Source organism: Glandiceps talaboti, chromosome 4 (genome assembly GCF_964340395.1).
Source record: "Glandiceps talaboti chromosome 4, keGlaTala1.1, whole genome shotgun sequence".
NCBI classification, from domain to species: Eukaryota; Metazoa; Hemichordata; class Enteropneusta; family Spengelidae; genus Glandiceps; species Glandiceps talaboti.
In genome coordinates, this window is record NC_135552.1 from 24,555,806 (window position 1) to 24,582,636 (window position 26,831).

The window sequence follows — 26,831 nt, forward strand, 5'->3', positions numbered from 1 at the left end:
TCAGTAGTAATCCGCCAACCTCCCTCAATGTTTTTAGCAATTCTAATTTTTCGATTAAGGTGGTAGTCATGGTTCTTTCTATTTCGCTCCGTACTCGTCTATTAGATATGTTATTTCCGTGGCCTGTCAATTTAACCGTGCTGCTTCAAGATGCGTACATGCAAGTAATATTTCAAGGTGACTGTGTGTATCTTTTTTGTGATTTTGTAAGCTTTCCGTTTCTCATGAGCAATGTCCCCACCCCCCACACCTTCCTGAAACAGATCACATACGTCACGTGGGTCCGATCTGATCTCAGGGAATGAGTTGTCCTCGTACGATAACATAAGTCACCTCACACCTAGGCGCAACAAATGAGCAGTTAGTTTACGTTTCTAATTAGATTTGCGACAGGGGTTGCCAAAACTACAGGGCTTCCCCAATAGGGCTTCTTACAGTAAGTCTTCTTCGTTAGTAATGTGTGCTTATTGCCGATGCTTACTACAGTCATATCTGCCAAGAGTGGCACCCTATATCCCAGACCACTATTTTTTCTATTATGGTCTAATTTTTCTATTATAAGTCTAAGCCTATACGAAGTTCAAAGTAGCCCCGTGTAATCTCTTTACCTGCACTTTTGCATTTGGAGCTTTCCATACAAAACAGAATTATACATACCACACCAATCGATATAAAAGCTTACCACTCCAAACAACGCATTGTCTGGCTTTTGTCAATAGTTTTTTTTTAAGTTCGATCGGAGAACTCGTCAACTGGTGAGACTATTAGGTGCGATTCACGCAAATCCGGAGTTCTAACCCACTGTCGCCAAACCAATTTATCCAATCACAAATGATAATTGTAAAGTACAGTCGACGTCGTCTGTCAGGTGTTAATTGTGAAGGCAATTGACAAGTCCAAGTTCACAGTCAGTGTGGGTCGATCACGCTGAAAGCAAATGTATCAAGTATCAGAATCTCTATAGAGCCATATCACGAAAAGTAGTCGTGGAGAGTAGGGGAAATTTGATACTTAAAACTTTTAGAGATTTGTTTTGTAAGTTATTTTTCTCCAGTCAGGATCCCGTTGAGCCGGAGTCCGGTCCCGCTGTGTGTTTGAATAGGGGACGAGAGTCAAGGAGTACTCGTCTATCCGTTCTACTTGAAGGGGTATTGGAGTGGGTATCAATGTCTCCTACAGAAAGAACTTTCCTTTGAGAGGGCCAAAGGCATTCTGAACAAAGGTATTCAAACGTTTTTTTTTTCCACCATTGACATGTCTGTACGCTCGGTGGCGAAGAGGCACCGTTCATGTAGGGTCATTAGCATGACCACTATTCCCATGCATTAGTGCTGGCTGTATTTTTTTGCTATAACTATTTACTGTTTATTTATCTTGTCAACATGCCATTCAAAAATGCACCCAAACACAAACACTGTGAAGAAGCAGTCAGCGGCTGCACATCACAAAAATGTCAATAATATTACAAAAAGAACTAGACGATTAAGTCATTAGTGGAATTCCAACGTAGGTACAGACAACAATGTTCTGGCACTGTTACAAATAACAGGAGATCTCACTCGATAAGTTCCTAAACCCTCTTTCTGTTTGATATTCGCGCTAGATGTTTCATTTGAAATAATGATGATAATACTTGACATACAGGTGACTTGTTAATAGATGATTGAGGTCTGACCTTTGCTCCTAAAAAATGACAGTATGTGATTTGTGATCGCTTGAATGAGTGTAACATTTATTTTCTAATTCCCTGCAGTTCAGTGTAATACAGCAGATCGCTTCAACTCTGACCCGAAACTTTATATCTCGTCTGTATATTTAGGATTTTTTATAGGTGTACGAAAAGTATTGAATAGTTCAGAGTGCCTTAGAAATTCCAATGTGTCTGGCTCTCCACAAATGGTTTCATTTCAAAATTTCGGGGAGGGCCGGGGGGGGGGGGGAGAGACGAGTATAAGGTGGACCAATCGATATGGGCCAGACGACTTCACACACATTAACCCCGACTCTTGCACTCCAGTTTGTTGCAATTCTTCCAAAAAATAAAAATCCCCACTTGTAAACCTTGCTCAGGTAGCAGACAAAGATTAGTTTGATCATTAAAATCAACAACATACATAAAATCAACATAGAGGTGCTGACAGCTATTTAGAATGTAAACGCCCGCGTCCGCGCGGCGCCTCGTAACATTTAACTACTAATTAGGTGCTAGCTAAACGTAACGCCCTGTCTCCGCCTCCCTTATTTTAGACTCAGAGAGGCGGACTTGGCATCCATTTAGCAACGAGGACTAATGAGAGAGGTCTACAGCGTACTACTCGGCTATCTGGCCTTCAAGAGTATGTGGGAAAACAAAAAACTGTCAGTCGACGAGAGTCGCGTCTGAAGTTAACGTTGGCGTTGGCGACGTACATTCGACTTTTTAAGTGTGTGTGTCAGCGGAACACAATACGCAGTGTAACATAGGTTGGAGAACCACGGATCGGATATCGCCAGTATACAGCGTGGGGCTGCAGAGTGGCAAGATGGCCACCCATCGAACCTCTCCTCCGTGGAGTACCTCTATTTTACTATTCTACACGGTTTTGAGCAGTCTGCAGTTCACTTATGGTAAGTTTGAGTACCCTAAAACCATTAGTATTGCCTTCGTGTCGTCTACTGACCTGTACAGTGTGTATGGTTCGTACTAGCATATGTCTATGTGTACACACTGTGTTAACGTGCTCGTCTAGTCCGTTGTTATTGATAAGTATAGTATGTCCACTGTGTGTGCCAAACACCATTTGTGGAGTGGTCCTAGGACCGGATTGTGTTGCTGTTTAGCTAGCCTTGGACTCTGAAATGTGTGTTTTTTATACACTGTTTTTGAACTGACTCGGTCGCATGGCTTCTTTGATGTTGTTGAATAGCTAATTCTGCATACGAGAACTGATTAGCGTCACTGCAACTATTTCGGTGGTGCATAATGTATTGTTCCAAGTTTTGGTGTCCCGTTTCCACTTACCACCGACATCGGGTGACCGTACAATGATCGGGCGTGCGGTCACTGCCATGTCTGTCACTGCCAGTCGTTCAACCAATTTTGCCCCCAAAATAGAGGACTGTAACTGTCCCGAGAAAGGTCAACTTTAACATGTACCGGTCAGATTTAGGGTGACGCTATTGGACGAACTGAGTTGTAGCATTGCTAGAGGGGAAACTTGGAATCTTTTCAATGACAACGTATAGGGCTTTGTCATCTGTATTGAAACCGCTGAGCCCACTCATTAGGCTGAAATACTAGACGACTAGTACCACAGAAGTGTAGCCATTACAGAACTGGCCTGAGCGAACACACTAGACGTGCACGTTGACGTTGATGAAGTTACGTGTACCTCATAACTTGGACAAGTATTGACTTAGTTTAAACTGATCTATAACTTAAAAGAATAGCCGCTGTGATAATAGTTTGCCTTTGAGATGTACACAATACACGACTGCAAGCAAGAGAGTGACCTGCACAATAACACTTATAGCATTTACAGAGCGAGAGTAAAAAAGGGATACCACTGGACAAATCCCCCGCGGGGCGTTTCAAAACCCACTTCATCACACATCGATTTCGATCCTTTTCTTCTTCCCCTACTCAAGACTCTAAAAAGTTTGTTGTCAAAGCCCTTCTAATGCCATTCTTTCCTTGTTAGAGATGACTATACTTGAGATTCCGAAACGCAGTGACATATGCTGCAGATAAACGTGATTACCAAAGACCTAAACACAGTTAGGAAAATATATTGTATCCGTGCCATTCTTTCTCCGTTGGGGCTGACCCTGACCGTCGAAGGTAACTAATGTAATATAAGTTGCTCGCGGCAGAGTCATTCGGTTTTCATTGAATTTATCGCTCGCGGCACCAGCTTGCTGTATTGCTGAGTAAAAATCATCTGTCTAGTAGCCATCGACGTCTCTTCCCTGCTGCGTTCGTACGTTGTTATTAAAACACCATAACGCACACTTAACATCCGGTATGTCCTCTCCAAAATAGATTTACAGTTGTTACCCCCATCGACTTTTGTGTGTTTTAGAAATTAGTTGCACTTATTCATAGCTGCTATCAATTAAAAAATGACCCGTCAGGACCCAACAGTATGGAAATTGAGAACGTTGTTGTTGTTGGGACGTTTCATGAAAAATAAAGAATAACAATGGAAATAGATAAATAACAATAAAAATGCATTATCATTATTTTGAGGAACTGACTTAAAATATTCACTTCTATCCCAGAATTGGAAAGATGAAATTTGTGTCAGCGGAAAAGTTAGACTTCTTGAATCATGAACTCATAGAAGAGGGTTTTGGCAAAGCCATCGCCGTTTAATTGCATGCATCGAGCCAGCCTGTAGGCAGCAATGGGCTGGTATACACGTCAGTGATCAGGAGGTCTTCAATAAAGAAAGACATCCAACCCCGAGGCATTATTTGTAATTAATGGTGAAAGGGCGACACTTTGATAAGCTCCAAATATTCTGACCACAACAGGCTGAGTTTCTTAATCCTTGTAAAAGTAAAGAATATTCCGAAAATGTTGGCCTTGGTGATGGTGGTTAAGATCACCACTGAAATATATCATCGCAACAATGGTCAATTTTTACCGAGTTTGTTTTGGTGCTAGGTGAGAACTATAGTTAGCTGTCATCATTTGCCGTGTTTATCTTCTACGGCCGTCTTTTGCATTGTAATTCATATAGCGCTATTCTTATGCCTGATGGGGCGATTCAATGAAAACCCAACTAGCAACAAAGATAGCTAAGCCTAATCATTGAGTCGTTCATAGGCATGAATGCCCATCGATGCAGTGAAATGCCCCATTGATCATTCGTCAAAAACAAAAATCAACAAACCATTTTCAGTTTGGGTGGCACGACTGTAAATGACAACTGTTTTGAAGACTGCCAAGGAATAGGATACGGCTACCGCTTAGCGAAGTGAGACCATTCCTGATAAAGTTGTGGCGGATTCCACACCGAGAAAAAAAGAGGGGGTAAACTCCCTCCGGTAAAACAGCAACGAAACCATTTGTTAATCCGAAAAATTAAATGTGCTAGTGTCTTTTACAGCGTTTGTTTAAGAGCGACGTCCGAGAACGTGTTACGAGTTCATGTTGTTTTGTAGACTATGGAACAGTAATTGAATAGCTTTGTTTCATCCCTGCTAAGGCTGCTGACATGGTCGCGTCTAGAATTTCACCAGTAAGCGGATACAGAGCCATAATGATATTTCAGCCTTTTTTTCGAGTCCCAACCAAGAGTTTACGCCATAGTCAGATTGACTGTATCGTGTTTTGATACAATTGGCTTCGTGTATGTTTTGCTGTTGTGGAATCAAAGTACTTTATTTACTTCCCTAGATAAAAATTTGGTCATGGGGTCTTGAGAATTGGAGATGGCCGTGGAGGGTGGGAGTAATCCATATACATTACAGTATCAGTATAGTGTGTTTTAATACAATATTGTCCCGTTCGACTGGCTCACGAAAATTACTCCAAGCTGTCCCGTTGTACACGCTTCTTCATTATGAAAAGATAGCCAGCTGCGTGTCAAGGGGAAACGTTAAAAGACAGTATGGGACGTAGAGTGTGGTTGAGTACTTAACTGTCTGGCTGCAGTGTTGATTTGAGTTCAAAAAGAAAGCCTTTTTAGAAGGCGCCATCTTCGAGGTCTAATATCCGCATGCGTGTAGCAGCTGGAATATGTAACGCTGGCGAGTTTTAGAAAACAGTTGTTTGCATGAGAACCCAAGCTTGAGAAATTTCAAGTGCCAAAACTCACAACAGCCTTGAGCTTTTCACAATTTTAAATCTTGAACATTTGCTAGGCATTTGGGAGGGCGTATATCAACAGCTGGGGGCTTTGTTCAGTGGATGTCAGAATGTGAAAAGCTTCAAAGATAGGCATCATAGGCTCCAGTAAGTTTCAATATCATGCGGGGGAAGTGAACCGTGTTCATCTTCGAGTTGTCTGTGGACAAAATTCAAAAGATTTTTGTCAACACAAGGGGTCGATAGCCAGATGGTATGCAGGGAGGTTGGGATCATCATTGCAGTTCTTATGCACACACCGTAAATTTGGCCTGTATATAATAATGTTTACTTCATATGCCAAATCATAAAAAAAAAAACTAAAATATATCTAAACCGACGCTCACCAACGACATCGCTAGGTTGTACCAGAGTGGCCATTTTGAACTGCAGTAGCTACATTCCCCTATCAGGTAGAGTGTGTTTGTAACTGACTCGTAGGGCTTCACTCTAAACGACAAGCAAGTCTAAATTATATTGAACTACACTCCCCAAGGTTTGTTCTAAAGATTAAAGTATCATTTAGTAACCTTCAGAATGTATTGTACTGAAAATATTGTGATAAACTTCATTCAGGTCACTAAAGTTTGCCTCACGCTTCACTAACCACCGCTATCGTCACAACCATAACTTCTGATGTACTGTTTGATTCGGATAATTAGGTTAGCTCTTAATATTCGACAAGCATGTTGGTTTTATCGAAACTAAGATTGCTGACATCAGTGGTTAGGGTTTTCAGTTATTGCACACTCTACATTTCAGTGGAGTCATTGGGTAAAATAAACATGGCGGACCTTGAAGTCGCTACCTTGGCAACAGGCAAGAGCTATAAATTCGGAGCGTCATTTTTGTCTCATTAACGTCATTACTAGTGACTGATGAGATTTTAATCTCTATCAATCACCAATCTTATCGAGGTAGACACTCCAGATTAGTGGTAATGCAAAAAACAAACACACCTAGATGTGTGAGGACAGAAATCACGAACAACCTATCTGCGGGGACAATGTGCAACTTTGTCGCACGTCGTCCCATAAACGTACACTGTCAGAATGTGGCCGTGACGTGCTGTTGTTCTTGTTGTTGTTTATATTTAATAGTTTATAGTGTATACTAAGTTCATCGATGTTTAACATCGAGAGACAGTAGAACATAAAACTGTAGCCACAAAGTAAAAACTTCATATGACGTTCGTAATTATGGGTACTTTCAAATTCAATTTAGTTAAATAGCTTGAAAAGAATGCGAGCCAGTACACTGGTACCTTTCATGTAAGAGCACTAAACCCTACTTTGCCTGGCGTCAGCGTACCATGGTGGGCCACATGAATAAATCTTCTTTTTTAAAAGTCCAAATAGCGTGGCATAGACTAAAGTGACTTATCTCAGCTTCGTTAGATCTATTTTATTTTCAATTGGATCGATGACATAGATTTGAGAGAATGTATGATGTTTATATATTGTATGGAAAAGATACTGCATGCTTCGGGCTTACTAAGCAACATTAATGTGCTGACATAATTATGTTTGAATGGCAGACCGAATCCTTTACAACTCACAACTCCTTTACGTTGAACAAAAAGACGCCAAGAGGACGCGAACAGAAAGAAAAAAATCACCATTCTACCATTGTGCACTAATTTCAGCAGATTGGGGACGAAAACTACAGATGATAGAACAAGCATAAGCGATTATTCACTTGCTAAATAGCTCAAATGACGTGTGGCCATTCACTGAATGCAAACTTTTAAGATTGGTCCGATAAACAATGCGTTCCTGTATGTAGTATGCAATTTTGACTGTGGTGCCCAGTGCACAAATACAGATCTAAACCAGAGCCACATTAAAAAAATTAAAACAGTACAAGTTTTATATCCTTATAAAGTCAGCTGTTCGCGATGAGTCTTGAATTCGTGAGAAAGTAAGCCACAAGATTGGTACTTGATACAATACAGGTTCTGTCTTTTCTCAGCCAGTGTTTATCACAGCAGTTAATACAGCAGGAATGTAATCGGTGTGGGCCGTTTATAGCCACCATTATTGTAACCCGGCTTTCAATCTGTCATTCGTCAAGCGTACAACGATAACTTATTCTGTCATGTGCGACTCTGGCTGTTACCCTTTCAAGGCATATTCGCCAGACTAAAAGCACCATGTATAGATTTGTCCTCCCGCCTTCTAAAGCCTCCACGCAAGTATAAACCCATGCACGCTCTTTTGAACAAATGTGATTACTGCTGGGCCCTTTACTGTCAACTGTTTCCGTTTTGTGAGGGGAAAAACATTTCCTAAGAGTAACGACTAACGTGGGCCACAGACTTGGGAGTGTCACCCCAGTCACAGTGGGAGTCCCCAGTGATGTATCGTTGGACAAATAAACAAACAAATACATATATAATTAGCCTTAAAACAAACAACAGCGTGAAAGTATTCATAGTGTACCTAACCCGTGACTCGCAGCTGTCAATAAAAATTATGACCTTGCTCGGTCTCCGACTGCCAGTGGCGATGAGGCCACAACTCGGTCACTCAGACAAGAATGTAGACACAAGTTTTCGTTGACTGAACACAGAATCACCCATTTATATCCTAACTCAACAAAGAAATGATTTTTACTGATTATAAAGAAGACTTCACTACGATAAATAACTTTATCAATTATGTGATCTAACACATTTTTGTGAACATTCCGATCAATAGTAAGGAATGGCTTCAAACTTACTTATGACTATCAAGCACATTTCTGCCAAAAGTATCGGAACAACTACAAGTAAATTATAAAATTACAATACTTACAAATTTTATAACGCCCCTTTCCTTTAAACAGAGATTATACTAGTAAAATACCCAGTAACACACACCTCAACTTTTTCATAGTTTTAGTCACTTTTTACATTCCTAAATACTTATATTCTTCAATAAATTGTTCCATCAACACTTGATAGCCGAAAATAGTCACTTTTCGTTTACTAAGGCTGCACTTTGATTAATAAGCCTGATTGATTTTCCTCTGTGGCATAACCGCAAATGTTGCCTTCACTTAAAAAATTCTACATTTGAATCCAGACAGTAATAACTTTTAATTATTCTACTTTGTGAAAAATTAGCTTGAATAATGTTTAAATAGCACTTATTGGTAGGATTGCCATAATAGGCTTATTGTACCATTTCAATAAGATTACCGGTTAATTACCACAATGCTGTTATGTAGAGAAATAAGTCGGATCAGAATAAAAACAATGAACGTGAGGCACTTCTTACTTTCACTTACATATTGTGTATATGTCATAAACTTTCCATGATATTTATGCATCTAATTAATAGTTTCTAGTTCTGTTTAAGTTATACTCTTTCCATCATCGCGATTTAGTTCACAGTTTTTTTATTCCTGTTTTGGAAAATATTAACCTAGGGACTTGTGGTCTCTCTCTATCTGATGATACTGTTCGATGGCTTCAAATAGTGTGGCCAAGTGTCTGGACGCGGAGTATATGGGAAAGTTAAAATGATTAAAACACGACTGACGTTTTATGAAGTTATTCCCATTTCCGGATGTATAAAGTGGAATTTTCTTTGTCATGTAAGACATGCCCCAGATATTTTCCAGTACAGAAAGTAATCCCTAAAAAACATCGAAGAGTCTAAGCGTTCAACAGATGGTAGTTGTTGCCAGGGCGACTGGTTTTCATCACAACCCCTGGACCCTCTCAATGTTGTTTATCTCAGACCATTCGGTAACACTCACAAAGTTGTTTCTCTGGATTCCCTAGATATTTGGGCAGTTCATTTTTTGTTTATCGTATCAGAATTTTTACATAACTGGGACTCAAACCTGTCGGTTGAAAAGTTATGAGCTGACCCCCTCCCCTCCCTGATAACCTTTCCGGACCAGAGCAACACAACTAAGCCATTGGTTATGTTACATTGTCGGTTTATATAACAGACACACATGAAACTAAATACCGGATTGAAATGTTGGGCAGTTAAATACTCCAAACCAAGTCTAAATGTTACATAAACCATAACTAAATTTGCTTCAGTGCCATTAGACACATTTAATGTTATATTTCATTTCCGATCTTGTGTTTATTACAGGTTATATCTAACTAACAGAAGTAGTTCTTATCGTAAACTGAAATGTCACTTTCAAGCTTTTTAAGTATATGCAATATTGAAAGGCAGACGTTTACAGTTACTTTTACCTGGCAATGTTTCTGCTGTGTACATTTTCTACAACAATGTAATTCAGTCAGCTTTCTTACAATTTGATCATGCTTATCGTGTTTTTATTATTAATCTAATTACATCGCCATTTTGTCGTTTCAGGTCTGATACGTTGCTACTGTGACGCACCGGACTGCGTTGATTCTGGATACATGTGCAAATCTGACATAGGATGTTACTCTGAGATTTTAGAGGAAAAAGACTCAAAACCGCGCCATGGATGCATGGACTCCCATGAGATGCTTGAAATGTGTGTGCTTGATGTGACGACAACTACACAGTCGCCAAATAGGACAGATTTAGAGGAAATTGGTGCCAGGTGGCCGCTTTATAAATGTTGTCAACACGACATGTGTAACTATAATAGCTTAGAGGACATCCAAGTCAAAAGTAATAGCAACCAGCAAAGCACTGAAGGTTAGCAATTTTTTTCTAATTCCTTATATGATTTTTCGTGTGTCTAAGTAATATATTGTATAAAATCTGCAGGCTTGGTCCTTGTTTCTTCCAGAACCTCTTTACAGCGCTAAGCTCCTGGTTTTTTCTTACTGTTCTAATCTCAGTATGAACATACATCGTTCCCGCTGGCTTCGTGACATGTTAACTAAGTAGTCGTGGCGCGAAATGAAATTTGTCGGAGTGCGTTATGACAGAAAGCCAGCATGTATAGTGCTTCCGACAATGATTAGGCTATCTGCTATTAAAGGTTGTGTTGCTATAGCGACCGGTCTTGCAATTTAGTCAATTTCTGATAGCCACAGAAATTAATTCTGTCGCTTCTATTCGATGTTGTATTAATTCCTGATATTTAGGAGGAAATATCTGAAACACGAAAATTGAAACTTTGGGTCGTCGATCTTTGAAGTCAGTCTTAAGGCTAGTAATCCGGCGAAAGAAACCATGTTGTCACATGACAACATGACTTGCTTTCAGACCCTCTAAGATTAATAAAGATGAATGATAAATATCAATATTGTATCAATATGACAATACTGTATTGGCATGATTAGTGTAGCTTTATCCCGATTGTCGGCTGAACTTGACATTCAATTTTGACGACAATTTTGAAAATGTCGTTGTTATGGCAACGCCACGAAGTCGCGCCGGGGACCTTCTGATATCAGTAGGTATAATTCTGAACCCTCAACTTAGTAGAAATAGTATGACGAAGGCACACCCAAGTAGGTTATGTTAGTACACAATACGCCTAAGATGCACCTTCTAACATTTCATGACCATCGACATCGTTTTCCAACTAGGTCAAGATGATTTTACGTCCTACGACAATTTTTTTGCCAAGCTGAAGTAGAACATAACAAGAAAACAGTCTGATCGAAGTAATCAGGAAGGGGAGTTTTTATACGGCCCATAGTCCGTGCCTCAGCCCAATTATCTGCCGCAAAGAGGCTTTCTTTTTTTTCTCTGTTGCCTCCCTCTAAGTCTTAGAGATAATCCCTTGAAATGGACAAGGATCTTATCGACTGAAACCAGACGTTTTAAAATATGTCCCACTCAACATTTACGTCATTTGCCGCCCAGGCTTGTCGCCATGAGGGGAAACAATCAGATGGGATTTGAATGCACAGTACTACAAGCAACTGGGATGTCCCGACGTGCATTGTGGTAATCTGATCTTGAAACTCGCCAGACCTTGGAATACACATATACCTTGAGCATATACTTAGACCACTGAACAAAAATATATTCCAAACAAATATATGTATATGAATACACACAGTTTGTAGTTTGCCGACTTGGAGGTACTTAAATAAGAACACAGAGAAAAATACAAGAAGTAGTTGGTGAATCTTGTTTTCAATAGTAGCATAATGAATATTTTGGTTGAAACGACTTAAGGTAAGCCTAAGAAGTTGATAAGGGCAGGAAATGTAGTAGATCTATGGTTATAACAAGACATAGTGTAATCCTCCCAGCAGGAAACATAGCCTTTCTTCAGATTTATACAACTTTTTTTATTTTAATCGCTAGATAAATGATGCAAGATTTAACTTGTTGAGCGAGACAGAAAGTCGGCAAAATCACGTGGCTCGAGGCAGGTCTACGGGAAGTTTACCGGAGTGGAGCTTAAATGACCCATGACCTTTTCGAAGTAAATTACGATTCAAGGGGTTTTAGCGAGGTAGTAAAATACTAGCTTAGATTACTCAACCTAGAAGACGCCGGTACACACACCGACAATAGACTTACATTACAGAGTTCAACAAAATTGAAAGTATTGAAGATTTTTCAGTACAAGGAATTCGATTCGATACGAGAACTCGTCTTAGTCCTAGAATGTGTTAGTGACATTTGCCACAAATAGAGATCTGTTTAATCATGAATGTATCCATCTAAAATACTTCAACTATTAAAAGCGTTCTTTTTTTAATGTACGTTGAGAGTGATGGTTATACGCGGGCCTTCATGTGCCATTTCGTTACAACTATTGTTACTGAACGATGAGTGAATGTACAGGACAAAACAACAACGTTTATTTATTGGGAGAAAATCATTGCTGTTGTTGTTCTACCATAAAATTTATATTCTTGGTTTTAATACTTACGGTTTTTAGTCGAATGTGTTTACGAGAAGTCGCCCGCAAGGTTAATAGTAAAGGCACATACATATCGGTTGAAGGCTTTGGTGTGACCGTCACGCACGTACCCTTGGTCACGTGATATATCACAGTGTCGTATTTCGAACCGGTCGACATATGTTGCATTAAAAAATAAGAACCACTCCACCAGAACGACAAGGATAGCATTTATATTGTTAATTCAGTTTACGTTCAAAGCAGAAAAACATTGAAAATTTGCTAAATAGTTCATATGCTGAAAACTACAACCTGTCCTGTTGAAAGCCAAGAAAAAAACAAGGGCTTAAGTTGTCACCACACATATTTAAAAAAAAATGAAAACATAATTTTCTCAAATCGGTGAATATTTGACACAAAATGGCTGCCACGTTGTATATTATTGAAACAACATGGTCAAAGGGGAAGAAACTGAAAGCAAATCAAAATAATGTGACAACGCACGAAATTATTTTAGACTTTAATATTAATGACAAAAAACAAACATTATTTCTCTAATTCTGTCAGAGTCGTCACGTTCTGATGGTGGAGGACTTGCATTTTAATCTAGCAGTTAGCAGAATTGGTGCGATACCAGCGCTCGAAGGACACTCCTTACTCAAAATAGTTTCAAAGAATGAAAACAATTTTGCACCTCAGTTATTTACGGTTTTTTTTTGGACTCGCCATATATGAGACGACTCGTGCAGCTGGTCCGATTTTTCATAGATGAGGTTCGAGAAAGTTTGATAGCAACTACTTTATTCAAGTTCCTTGACTGCAGGCTGGGATGGCCAAACAGCTGTCGTCAAAATTGGTACAAAAGAAGAAATTATAGAACAAATCTAATTGATACATTGTAGCAAATGCAAGTCACGTGACAATGCCAACTGATCTGAGTACGGATTTTTTATGCACGTCACAGTACGCTATTGCACCCTGTGGACAACATATCGGTAACAGGTTTTGAAATTATGAGCTATTACTTAAAACGGTACCAGTTGTGCCCTGTTAAAATAACACATCAAAATAAGTCATCACTGGTATTATTATATATGCAAAACAGTCTGAGAACGGTTGCCATTTTTGCGACCAAACTGTCTTTTCGTGTGATAAGTTGAAATGCAGAAACGAAAATTCACATGGTAATAGTCTTTTGTTTCTTTTTGGTTTTTGTTGGTCGGCTAGAAGAGTGAAAGTTATAGAATTACAAACTAGAAAAACCGAACAGATGAACGCTTACAGCCACGTTACCGGATACCCAAACTGAAGACAACCAATGCATACGTAAATAGTATGTTGTATGGAACCGCATTTAATATACATACCTCATGTATTTTAATAAAGTGTCGCATTATACCGTCTTTGTCACTGTCTTATAGCGAAGATATCAGTTCTACAGACATTTCCTTCGATTCCTTTAGTTGATCAAAATAACCACTTCCTGGCATGGTTTGTCTTAATCTTAGTAAATGTATGGTCTTGACTTGGTTTTGCACAGCCGCAACATTTGGAGACATCTTTTAGTTTTACATTTCGTCAGGTTATTCGAAACGTGTTTGATACATTCATACGATTTAAAAGGATATCGATAGGCAAGGAACCCAAGAAAACTTCAATTACGTATTGCTTGTCTGGCTTCTTTGATAGCACTTACGGTGGATACGTTGGTAGGCAGACATTTATTGCTAAAATATTCATCAACAGTTCGCACACTTCGTAAACTTTCGTTATCAGGGGTTGATATCTGAAAAGAGATGTGAGTCCATCTTTCAGTTTTCAAATTTTACAATGTGTGTTATTTGAATGTCAACACCGGGTGGTCGTAGAAAGACAAGAATATCAGTATCCCCGCTATAAACAGCTCTATTTGCCGAATAAAGGTTTTTTGCCGTAGGGTTGATTAACGTGGAACCAAGGATCAAAAAGGGATGTCGGTATTCATTCTTCGAAGAAGCATATTTTTCCTCTCTATTTCTGTATTCAATCATCAAAACAACACAACATTCAGTTGTCGATTCCGATTCGTATAATTTTGAACGATTTTAGGTTCGCTGTGTAAAGTGCTTTACGGGTGGGGTGTAAAGTAATTGGGGAGGGGGTAAGCATATGAAAATGTAATGGAAGAACCATTTGCTTTAAGGTTAAAAGTTTGCTATGACCTGCACAGCAATGCAGTCTTAAACACTGGTCCAATAGCGTTTCGTTTTTATTTTCCGGTTAAATGCAATTACATTTTAAAAGCATAGTCAGGGAGTACTCAAAAGATATGGCCTATTGCGGAGACTACATAGATACTCCAGATAGGAGAGTGAAAACAAATTCGTATGAATTGTCTGGTTCAAACAAATAACTAATGGCTAATTGTGCAGCCCTTTTTACTTTCATCATGAAAATTGGTGGTGATGATAGAAAATTACTGCAGTTCTTTGTCTGAGCTTTTTTTAAAACTATCCGTTTTGTGCTTGTGCCCGACCGGGGACGCCACGATACAATAGTTACAAAAAATAACAAGTTGAGTCAAGAAATTTAATTTAATATTGCAGACTAATATACATGCCTTGTTCTTCCTGTCTTTTCATTGAACATTAATTGTGGATTTTTTTCCCACAAAGCATAATACGAAAGTATATGCACGCCTCTACCGCTTTGAATGCTTAAATGAGTTTTGTGTATAGTACATGGATAGCAATGCTCGACTTGTGAAAGAGCATTGTGTACATTTTTTGTATTTATCCACCGTATAAAAGATATGAAACATCTCGACGTAAAGTACTTTGGTCAGCTATTTTATCCCTATAATGGCGAGCCGAACCTTTCGCTTTTGACAAAGTATCTTTTCTTGAATTTTGAGTAAAGGAGCGGAATGGCCCCCATTGATGGCGATAACACAAAGATCATTTCCTCCAAGCATTTACGGTACATAATTGATAGGTCTTACAATTCAACTTTCAATGAAATGTCAACGAACCCGTATGTATGTATGTATGTATGTATGTATGTATGTATGTATGTATGTATGTATGTATGTATGTATGTATGTATGTATGTATGTATGTATGTATGTATGTATGTATGTATGTATGTATGTATGTGTGTGTGTGTGTGTGTATGTATGTATGTATGTATGTGTGAGTGTGTGTGTATGTATGTATGTATGTATGTATGTATGTATGTATGTATGTATGTATGTATGTATGTATGTATGTATATATGCATGTATGCATGTATGTATGTATGTATGTATGTATGTATGTATGTATGTATGTATGTATGTATGTATGTATGTATGTATGTATGTATGTATGTATGTATGTATGTCTACTCTGAAAGGCAGACTTATGAGAATAATTTAATGATACGTTGGGGAGGGGAACGGGTGGATGGATGTTTTTGTTATAGGTCATTCAATGTAGTCATGCGTGGAACGTGTCTTCCTCTTGTAAAAATAGAGATCTTTTTTCATACACAAAGTACTAGTAATCCATTCTCTGTCTTCACGCGTTACAATTCTGGCATTTATACGGTGTCGAGTTAGCTAGAATGTTAATGACCAGCCGAGCTTAGAAGGGATGTTCTATCTGATACATCCTCTGCAGCATCAATCCTAAGACCCCGTGGAGTTCCTGGCGCCGCGATGAAATGACTTGGCATTATACTCCGATTGGAAATTTATTTTTTGCTCAGAATATTGCTATACAAGGCCGTGTAATCAATCTCACCATCGACGCCACTAAGTCGTACATATTAAATCGCATGCGTTCACTGCAGTATTTCCTTCTCTTCCGTCTTAATTGAAAATACGATCGAGGCCTGAAAATCCGTTAAAAATGTATTACTTGAAAGCATAGGGTATTGGAAATTCAATCTCTGAAACTCTGACTTCATCCATTGTGAAAGTTGCGCCAAAAAATGTTATATGACATTGAGATAATTTCAAAGTTTCTGTACATTTGCCATGTCACATCCAGTTGATGTTTGTTGGAGAAAAATGTCGCATGATTCACAGTCTATGAACCTTGACGATTGACAGGTTGAGTTTCAGTCGCAAATTTATTGTCGTTCGATACATAAAGGGCTTGGCGCCAGAAGTTCTGCGCAGACGATATTAACTTCATACCCGTGGTAATCGTTACAGTATCGCTACTGACGCCCGCATACAACACTGCAGGGACGTTAGAACACAGCGGGCAACACGTCGTTTAATTGGCAAATATTACCATTTAGGAATCTGTAACTAAAATTGTTAGTGAATATTATAACTTGTTGTAATTCCGTGAACGGATTTCTGCCTTGCGGCTTTACGCGAAGGCGGTGCAATGAGAGGTAGGGAAAGATGACCTGTGTGTCTGCGGACTCGGCAACTTTCCCCACAGGAGGGTGGGAGTACCCTTGTGATTTGCTTGAAACCCATTTTATGACGTCACATTGAGCATGCTTATCAAAAAATGCAATGCCTTCCCCTATTTGTTCAAGAGGTTCTGTCAATTTTAATTTCAGACACCACTTACTCGTTTATGTACATCCTCACATAAATATTTTCTAAATAATAAAAAAGACTGCCTGCATGAATGTTTTTGTTCCAAAACTTCTTCAACTTTTTATTGGAAGACTTATAAAACAGCAATACAGGCCGCCAACCCAAAATGTCGTTGTCACCAGCTTTGAAGTGTAAACGTATAAAATGACGCTTAATTATTTTAAATCGGTCTAAAGTTACCATTGAAGAAACAGTATGCACACACGTTTTGTTCACTACGACACGTATATAAACTATGGTTTATTCGTCGGGCAGCAAGCTCATCTTAACTCCGAGTCGCGGTCTGACCACCCATGCTTCGGGGTCGCATTTAGAAGAGTGTTTTCATTTCCATACAAAATCACATGACATTTTAGCAAAAGAAGATAATTTAGCGCCAATGACAAATTTGACTCGCTTCAGTAGTTCTTTCTTTTTCTCATGTGATGCCAGACGTTTGGAATTTGTTTGACGCCATCACCTGACTGTCACGGTCAGACCCAGTACAAACCGGCGGATGAGCACAGACGTAAGATGGGTCCTTTTTCCATTGGGGAATACAAAATAGTTTTTTTTTTAAATCCTTTTACGCCCATTTATCATTGTTGTTGTGTTCGTTGATTCAACAAAACGGAATGGGAAGGTTTTTCATTGTTTGCTAGTTGGAAACAATAGAGTCTTTCAATGAAGAGATAACTATAAGTCTCAAGACATTAATGATTTCGAAGTTTTTTTTACCGGTGATTGATGAGCGAGACAAACCTTACGATCGATCGGTTGTCGCTGTCGCCCATGTTTGCATAATAACCCAAGAAAATAAAAGGAAAACCGGAGACAAGCCCTTTGGGAGGTTAACCACACTTTTGTTTGACTGCATTCTAGAAATATTCAAGCTCGAAAGTAACACTTCTACTTGATTAATCGAGTCGATTTTTCTCTAAACTTGTTCTGAGCCCCTTCCTTCCGTTCGCCTAATTCTCGCTTCCCTTTCTAAAGTCACTGTGTCTGTAGGGCCATTTATAGTTTCTCCTCCATAAAACAGTGGTGCAGATTTATGGACAACAACATAAAGCTTTCAATTTTTATCGACAAAATCCATTCGAAATGGGCAGTTTTAAGATTTAAATTGTCGTGCTACATTGTTGCGGTATAGAAAGCGAAGAGCGCGGGAAGCGCAATTATGGTAATTATTGTTCAATTAAAATGCTCATGCAAACTCGTTAACTCGTTTGGGGAATTCATTACGAGCTCTTTTGTCTAATTGTGTTTGTTTTTCTAATAGTGAATAGCACGGAGAAACTCTACTCCTGTGCGCTATTTTTCTTACCAAAACATTTTAGAGCGCTTCTTTCTAGTACTAGTAGTAAGTCAACAGTCGTACGATAAAGTAAGGCTGTCGTCGAAAATCATGGTTAATATGAAATAAATACTGCAATATTCAACGCAGTTTTAATGTTCAGTAAAACAAATACTGGAAAATAGAATTACTTTTTAACTGGCAAAAATCGCACCCGAAAAGTAAGCTTTTTCTCTCCTAATTCCCAGCAAAGTATTCACAATTGTGCTCTTGATTCTGTTCTACTCCTTCAACCTCGGGACACAAAAATGATTTGAAGGGCACTTAACTCTTGAGAGATACAGCACCTATTTAATATCGACATCAAAATGTGGTTCCCAAAATATTTATTGGGGTTCGACCGGGCTGGTATCAACCCGGTAATCCCTTTATCTAGAGTGTTTGTTTTTCTCTTTTCTTTGCACCGCTATAGTTTGTTGTTCGCTGCAGGCTCACTGACAAAATAACGTTCCACCATTGAGATGTGGTCAATTAAATATTTGTGTTTACACAGACAATGATGGGTCGGCAGACAGAGAGAAATATACACAATCATGTAACTTAAGTCAATTAGTCAGACTATGGACGTATTAGCCATGACAACGACACTCTATCCCCACCCCTCAACCTCTCAGACTTTCTCCGTCTCTCTCTTTCTCTTCCCCCTTTTCTGTCTGTCTCTGTGTGTGTGTGTGTCTGTGTGTGTGTGTGTGTGTGTGTCTGTCTGTCTGTCTGTCTGTCTGTCTGTCTGTCTGTCTGACTGACTCTCTCACACACACGCACACACACACACACACACACACACACACACAACACACTCTAAGTCCTGTCTCTGTCTCTATCTGAATCCGCCAGAAGCAGAAATCTTAGTATATGTATACTGAACTCTGTTTTTATCAACCAACACAATTTTGCCACACCAGTTATAAACGTTCTGTCAAAAACTCTTAGAAAACTATTTGCCCTGCCTTTCTGGAATCGCCTTTTGTAGTTTAGACAGATGCAATAGCATGTATGTATTTGACTACTCTTGCAGAGTGTTCGTTACAAGTTTGAAGCTTGTAATTTCTTTATCTTGAGCGTGCCCACCGATTTAGGTAAAGGAGTAGACAAACGTATTAATCTTAGTGTGACAATCAGCTAATTCAACATCGAGCAAACAAACAGAGATACAATCAAGAAAACCAAAAGTAAGACAAATAGCAAGTTACGGTAGCTCTGTCCTGTCGACTACACTTTAGTCTTATCATCTAAGCACGTGCCATGGTTCAGTTTTGACATAACTTGTGATTACCCTCAAGTTAGCTGAAGTGAAACTATTACACAGATTGTCTCTCATTTAAATGGATAATTTGGTTTCAATGCCGTGTCTCCAATGAGTACTTTGGTAGATGCATGTACGTTGGAGGTTTCCACCTTTCTCGGCTACACGTACACCAGTCGTCGAGAATATTCCTTAGAGTGAGACCTGTGATTGAGATAGGATACCCTTCTAGATACTCGAATTGGTAATATTGACTACACCCGATTCTTTCACTGAGAAATCTAATTAAATTAATGTCAAGCGTTGTCCGGATAAAATTGTCATATTTTAAGTAAATTTTTTGCAAATATTAGCTTTATTTTATAAATTGGAATCAAGCAAATAATCCTACGATTTAAATGTTTGTCAAACTTTAGAATATAAATGATCGCATTTACATCCATAGTCATTTAAACAAAGTCTACATAAACGTAAATGTGAGAGAGCATGTGTATCTCGAAACTTCACTTGATCACGTGAATCAGAGTGCACGGTTGAATAATTTTTACATTTGATGCACTTAAATGATCAGACTTGAAAAAAACAAAACCAGAATCCATTTACAAATACAAAATGTTGTCGAACGAGGATGAATGATTACAAATATCTCAGACTATCTTGTGTAAGTGATCTTTCTTTTTCTTCCCCGGTTAAAAATGTGCCTGAAGTGAACTCTAGGCATAATTTGAATCGAAATTCGTAACACGACTCGAGGCAAAACATGGAGTACTTGACTTGAGATGCTTTAGTAAGCACTCTGCATATTCACATGTTTGGCTATATCATGACTATTGAATTGAAATTAAAGGGATGTCACAAGTTTTTATGTCTGTCTTTTGGAAGTCAAACTCGTCAAAAGAACGGTAGCGACATCTGCGTGTATACTTATCCACTTCTAAACGATCCTGCAGACTGCTCGTCTTTCTATGTATTCAAAATGAGTTTCTCTCTTTTCAATAATGCATTGGTACATGTATACTTTATGCCTTATTTAGAAAAGAGCCGTTATTTCGCCGCATTATCTCGGAGCTCCAGCGTGGCTGTGTAGCCTCGATGTAGTGACGGCAAATTGAATTAGACAGAGCGAAGCGACTAGCTCTGTCTCGCGTGAGACTAAAGTATTGGAAAATAAGGATGCTTGGCGTCGAAACCGACAATTTTACTACACAGCCCAAATTGACTTTCTTCTCTTTAAATAAAATATCAGTACATTCTGACGTTATACATGCTGTGGGGATATTAATCAAACATAAGTAAACACAAAAATATATGGGTTATGCTTCTTTGCTCCAGATGTTTGGACAAATTACTAAAATTTCATGTTACTAAGACAACGTCACAGCTTTGATCGCATTGACAGTCATTTATCCATAGATCTATCCATCTGTCCATGGATATGTGTGTGCGCGCACACACACACACACACACACACACACACACACACACACACATACATACATACATACATACATACATACATACATACATACATACACATACACACATACACACATACATACACACATAAATACATACATACATACCTACATACATACATACATACATACATACATACATACATACATACATACATTTATTGTAATACAAGCTTACACATATCTTATTCCCATAATGGAAAAAAATAGTGACTCACATCAATAGAGTGTCATTTGATCTATACATACATGCCTATTTATTCAACATTGAAATCTGCATCTAATTAAAATCGAGACATTGGCGCCAAATCCAACTCCACTCAAAGATCTCCAAATCTACAAAATAGTGTGTATATTTCATCTCGATATAATACAATATTGTATATCAGAAACCTAAAGTATTGACTCTTACATCGATCCTTCTAAGCACAGGGACACATAATCTTTCATAGATTGTCGTTCGTTTTCCGTTCCTTGTGTACAGTCGCAAAATATAATAACATTGTGACTTGAATTTCCCTAACCCGTATTTAAAACAACCAGTATAGAAATAGTGTAGAGTGTATTGATATATTAGTGGTAGCAGGAAAACAAAAATCTATGAGAAATACAACTTGTCCCTGTGTCTAAGCTTACATTTTGCCTTCATCACGATGTACTTTTGTATGATCAACCTTCGCCGCTCTGTGGTTCTAATTTTTCCAGTATACTAAATTGTTTTCCTCTGGTAATTGCTTTCTTGAGATAAATGCAAGCCGCAACAGTATACAGAGAGATATTGTATGGAATATTGCAATATTAATGCTAACATTGACAAGCCCGACAAAGTCAATTTGATTAACATCCAAATAGTGTTCAGACATATGAGTTTAAGTCGATCACCATCAACAGAACCATCTCTTATTCAACTAATAGTTTATTTCGCCCTGGGCGTCACAACGGAGTCATTGGGTTACCATGGCAACAGGTGACTGTCGTCCCAGTGGCCATTGCGCAGCTTTCCTCACTTTGCCTCGGTCTGTTAAGGAATTAGATTTCTCGAGTTTTGTGCTGTTTTTATTGATTGAATTAATTTCGGTAATTTCGCCAGATAATTAAATTTATCACTTTGGAGTATCCATGGCATCAATAGCTCGGCACTTGTTTGCTCAAATTACCAACTCATTTTAAGGTCTTTTTATGGTCCTTTTAAAATTTCAAAGTTTTGAGGGATTTTTGTTGATTGGTATGCACGGTAGACTGGTATCCAATGGGATATCATGTGACCTACTCCGGTTTCAGAAACTAACTAGCTTGGCAAATAGTGGTAAACTATATGGTGGGTTTTTTTAAAGTGTGGATCTGCAAAACTTTTGGTTTCATGGGTGAAATTCGTGAAGTTCTAATTGTAATTGATAGGTAACTTGAATATTATAATTATACGTTTATTTGAAGTATTGATCAATTACACTTTGCCTGCCTACCTGTACAATAATAACCAGCTCCCATTCGCAAGGATGGACGATTTTTATCATGTTTTACGTTGAACGTCGATGAAACTTAGGGTTATCTATATATCTTGAAATCTTGTATCTAAATCGGCGAGGCCCTTCGAGAATTACTGCAGAGCGTTTGCGTTGTCAAGCGGATGGAAGATCTACTTTACAGCCAGACTTTCTGTCGACATGCAAAGCAACTGAAGTGCACTTCATGCGTTGATTGACATCATGGACGAATAAATCATAAATTTTCACATAGTTGAATGGCACGGTAGCAACCATGGCATATATATATATATATATATATATATATATATATATATATATATATATATATATATATATATATATATATATGTATGTATGTATGTATGTATGTATGTATGTATGTATGTATGTATGTATGTATGTATGTATGTATGTATGTATGTATGTATGTATGTATGTATGTATGTATGTATGTATGTATGTATGTATGTATACACACACACACACACACACATATATATATATATATATATATATATATATATATATATATATATATATATATATATATACACATAGGGAGACAGAGAGACGGAGAGAGACAGAGACAGAGAGACAGAGACAGAGACAGAGACAGAGACAGAGAGAGAACGAGCCCTACATTTTGTTATGATACCGTGCCAGAGCCGAAGGTCAGATATGGGCCAGCTCGTCGCCAACACATCACAATGGAATCGGTGCACTGTACACAATGTGTGTCCATTTCATGACAAATCCAATCAAATCGGAGCCGCGGGAACGAAATATACGAGGTCGTGTTATTTGTTTGCCCCGCTTTATGCCAAATCCCCAGGTATCCGATTTGGAGACAACATTCTGTGTCAAATGAATCATGCAAATTCGTATTGATATGTGTGTAGCGTATGGCCCATTGCAAGAACAGCGTTGGGACTAGTTACTGCTTTCTGCCTAACCCCAAGCAATTCGTCATTTATTTTTTGTTATTCTTCTCCACTTTCGCGAATGACCAAAATAACTTTATGCTAATATATTCTATATAAAATTATTATTGTTTTAATTCAACAATACATAATTTAGAATGTTCATCTAATATTGATACTTTATCCAGCTTGCAATAAGCGGGTGCGACCATTTTTTTGAAAATAAAAATTAAAACATTCTTTGTTTTTTATCTCCGTGTATAAATAATAAAAACCACAAATAAGCTTACTATATAGAATGACTTTGGCAACCCATATAAGCGTGACCAGACTACGTTAAGTTCTATCTATCTGTCTGTCACTAATTTTGTCCCTCTTGCGGGTTCACCTGCAGCCAGTAAAAAATCGAATAACGTCCCATCTGTCACGAAACGATGCCGGGGGCGAGCAGTATTCAGCCGGAGTGGTAATGGGCGGCGAAGTGCGGATAATACAGTGAAAGTGTGACACGCGCTGTGGAGTTCTTTTTCCTTCACCGGTCGCATCCTAGATACAGGGTTTAACGTTTCGCACCGTAAATTTATGGTGACTGACATGATCGAAGAATCAAAGTCTTGATTTAGAAATTGATGGTTTGGAAGAGCGGTCTTTGAGAAGCTATGTTAGTTTCACGGTGTAATATATTGTTACTCTAAAACCGTCCGTGCATTGTCATCGACAGGTTCTTACCCAGTCCGTTGTGTGTATGCACTTTCCTCTCATTGTATACATAAGTGTGATATCTGTATATTATGTACGATATCACCTTTTGCTGGTGTATAGGTAGATACTCAGATTAAAAGCTCGTACAAACACGACTCATTAAAATGAGGGGGGGGGGGTTTCGCTAGTCCCTTTCATCAAGTGCATGCTGCTTTCGTCCGGACGACTGGCTTCAAACACTATCTAACAACCAGCTTTGTTCTTTTTTTTTATCTTCACATACTTAGCAGATTCACAGATGGACACAGCCCCTGATGTGGTTCTCCAGTCGAAAGCCGTTTGGTTCCGTGCAGCTGTCATCGCTGTTCCTATTGCGGGAGGATGCATATTAATTCTTCTCATCTTATTGGCGGTACGCATGCTCAAAAACGAGGAGAGAAGATTCAAAAGATTACAAGCGAAGCGGAGAGAGACACTCAGTGCGCTCCACAGGGGTTGTTATGACAACAGGAACTTTAAAAACCATGTACATATTAATAATATAGAAAATAATTTACAGACTAAAAAAAGTAAAGAAACAAAGTCGACAAAAATTAATAACGATGCTGTAAAAAATGTGAACGAATGTCCGAAGAGCGTCGTGGTGGTACAATGGGACAAACACAACATTAATGAACATATTGACGTAGTATAGCGTCACGCAATTTTAAAATCATAATGTGTAGCCGCTTTCTGTTTCCTGTTTTTGGTTGCATGTACATAGATTGAGCTCTATAGATTGATTTTATCCGCTATCTGTAAATTATACATATTTAAATAAGTTAAAGGATATCAAGCGAATATTTATGAAAATAGGAGCGATGTGAGAAATTTAACATCCTATAGTGGCATTCGAAAATATATTCCTCGATGCGTATTGTACATACATTTTAGCATCTCTAGATTGTGTTAAAGAATTGAATCTCCATGGAGATCTTTAACGAAATGGCACCCACGCGAATCAGGATATGCATTTTATGAACCCCCACCAAATCCATCCATGCAATCGTAACTATAGCAACCGTGACAGTATGTGTTAACTGAGAAAGGACGGAGCTAAGACTCTACTCTGAGTGAAGATGAACAGAAATGAATCTTGCCTAAAGTGGATCACTGTCTCCCACTCAGCAATAGGAAAGCTTAACTTTGGTTGACTCCGGGATATTCAACAGAACACCACGACATCCACCGCCGTAAATCATTGTGTGTGAGTGTGTGTGTGTGTTGTTGTTGTTGTTGTTGTTGTTGTTGTTGTTTGCTTGTTTGTTTGTTTTTACATCGACAATGTTAATATTTGTCCGGGACATCGCTCGTATTGGAATATCAGAGAAGCAGTGCACTGTGAAACTTTCGCAAGAACGCACTCTAAATATATATATATATTATCTTGAAAGTTACCCAGTGGACTTCTTCAAAAATATTATACTTGGACAAGAAAAGAGAGACCTCTATAAATTCGTTCTTTAAGAATGAAACATTGTGAATATTACATCTTTATCGAATGTACAGTGCGTTTTATATGTTTCATTTGTTTCGAATACATAACTATACAAAAGATACATTATCGTTTGTGCTTCATTTGCTTCACCCCCCCCACACACTTGCATACATACATACATACATACATACATACATACATACATACATACATACATACATACATACATACATACATACATACATACATACATACACACATACATACACACACACACTTACATACATACACACATACATACATACATACATACATACATACATACATACATACATACATACACACATACATACATACATACATACATACATACATACACACACACACTTACTTACATACATACATACATACATACATACATACATACACACACACACTTACATACATACATACATACATACACACACACATACATACACACACACACTTACATACATACACACACATACATACATACATACATACATACATACATACACACATACATACATACATACATACATACATACATACATACATACATACATACATACATACACACACACACTTACTTACATACATACATACATACATACATACATACACACACACACTTACATACATACATACATACATACACACACACATACATACATACATACATACATACATACATACATACATACATACATACACACACACACTTACTTACATACATACATACATACATACATACACACACACATACATACATACATACATACATACATACATACATACATACATACATACATACATACATACATACATACATACATACATACATACATACATACATACATACATACATACATACATACAAGTACCATTTCTTGGGACGAAATAATTGCATGGATTTTATTGTTAACTTTGAGCCGATAGTACTTGTGACGAGGTTTTTGCTATTATTTCAGACAAGTCTGGTTTTTTTTGGTCCGCGTAACT

At 38.2% G+C, this 26,831-nt stretch overlaps 1 protein-coding gene across 2 annotated transcripts; it reads left to right on the forward strand.

The window, feature by feature from the left end:
• Positions 1–2,290: 2,290 nt before the first annotated feature.
• On the forward strand, positions 2,291–25,554 carry LOC144434531 (BMP and activin membrane-bound inhibitor homolog). 2 transcript variants are annotated; one of them, XM_078122996.1, is made up of 3 exons: positions 2,291–2,607; positions 10,159–10,473; positions 24,619–25,554. In XM_078122996.1, the coding sequence occupies exons 1-3, from the start codon at positions 2,523–2,525 to the stop codon at positions 25,023–25,025; spliced, it is 807 nt and encodes a 268-aa protein (XP_077979122.1). In that variant the 5' UTR covers positions 2,291–2,522; the 3' UTR covers positions 25,026–25,554. The 2 variants fall into 2 exon arrangements, with proteins under 2 accessions (XP_077979122.1, XP_077979120.1); XM_078122994.1 differs by having other exon boundaries at positions 24,622–25,554.
• Positions 25,555–26,831: the final 1,277 nt, after the last annotated feature.

Excerpts from the sequence above, each read along its gene's own strand:
- LOC144434531 (XM_078122996.1), top strand. The coding sequence starts at position 2,523 with ATGGCCACCCATCGAACCTCTCCTCCGTGGAGTACCTCTATTTTACTA. Across the intron at positions 2,608-10,158 it reads CAGTCTGCAGTTCACTTATG|GTCTGATACGTTGCTACTGT; the intron begins GTAAGTTTGAGT and ends TTGTCGTTTCAG. Across the intron at positions 10,474-24,618 it reads CAACCAGCAAAGCACTGAAG|CAGATTCACAGATGGACACA; the intron begins GTTAGCAATTTT and ends TCACATACTTAG.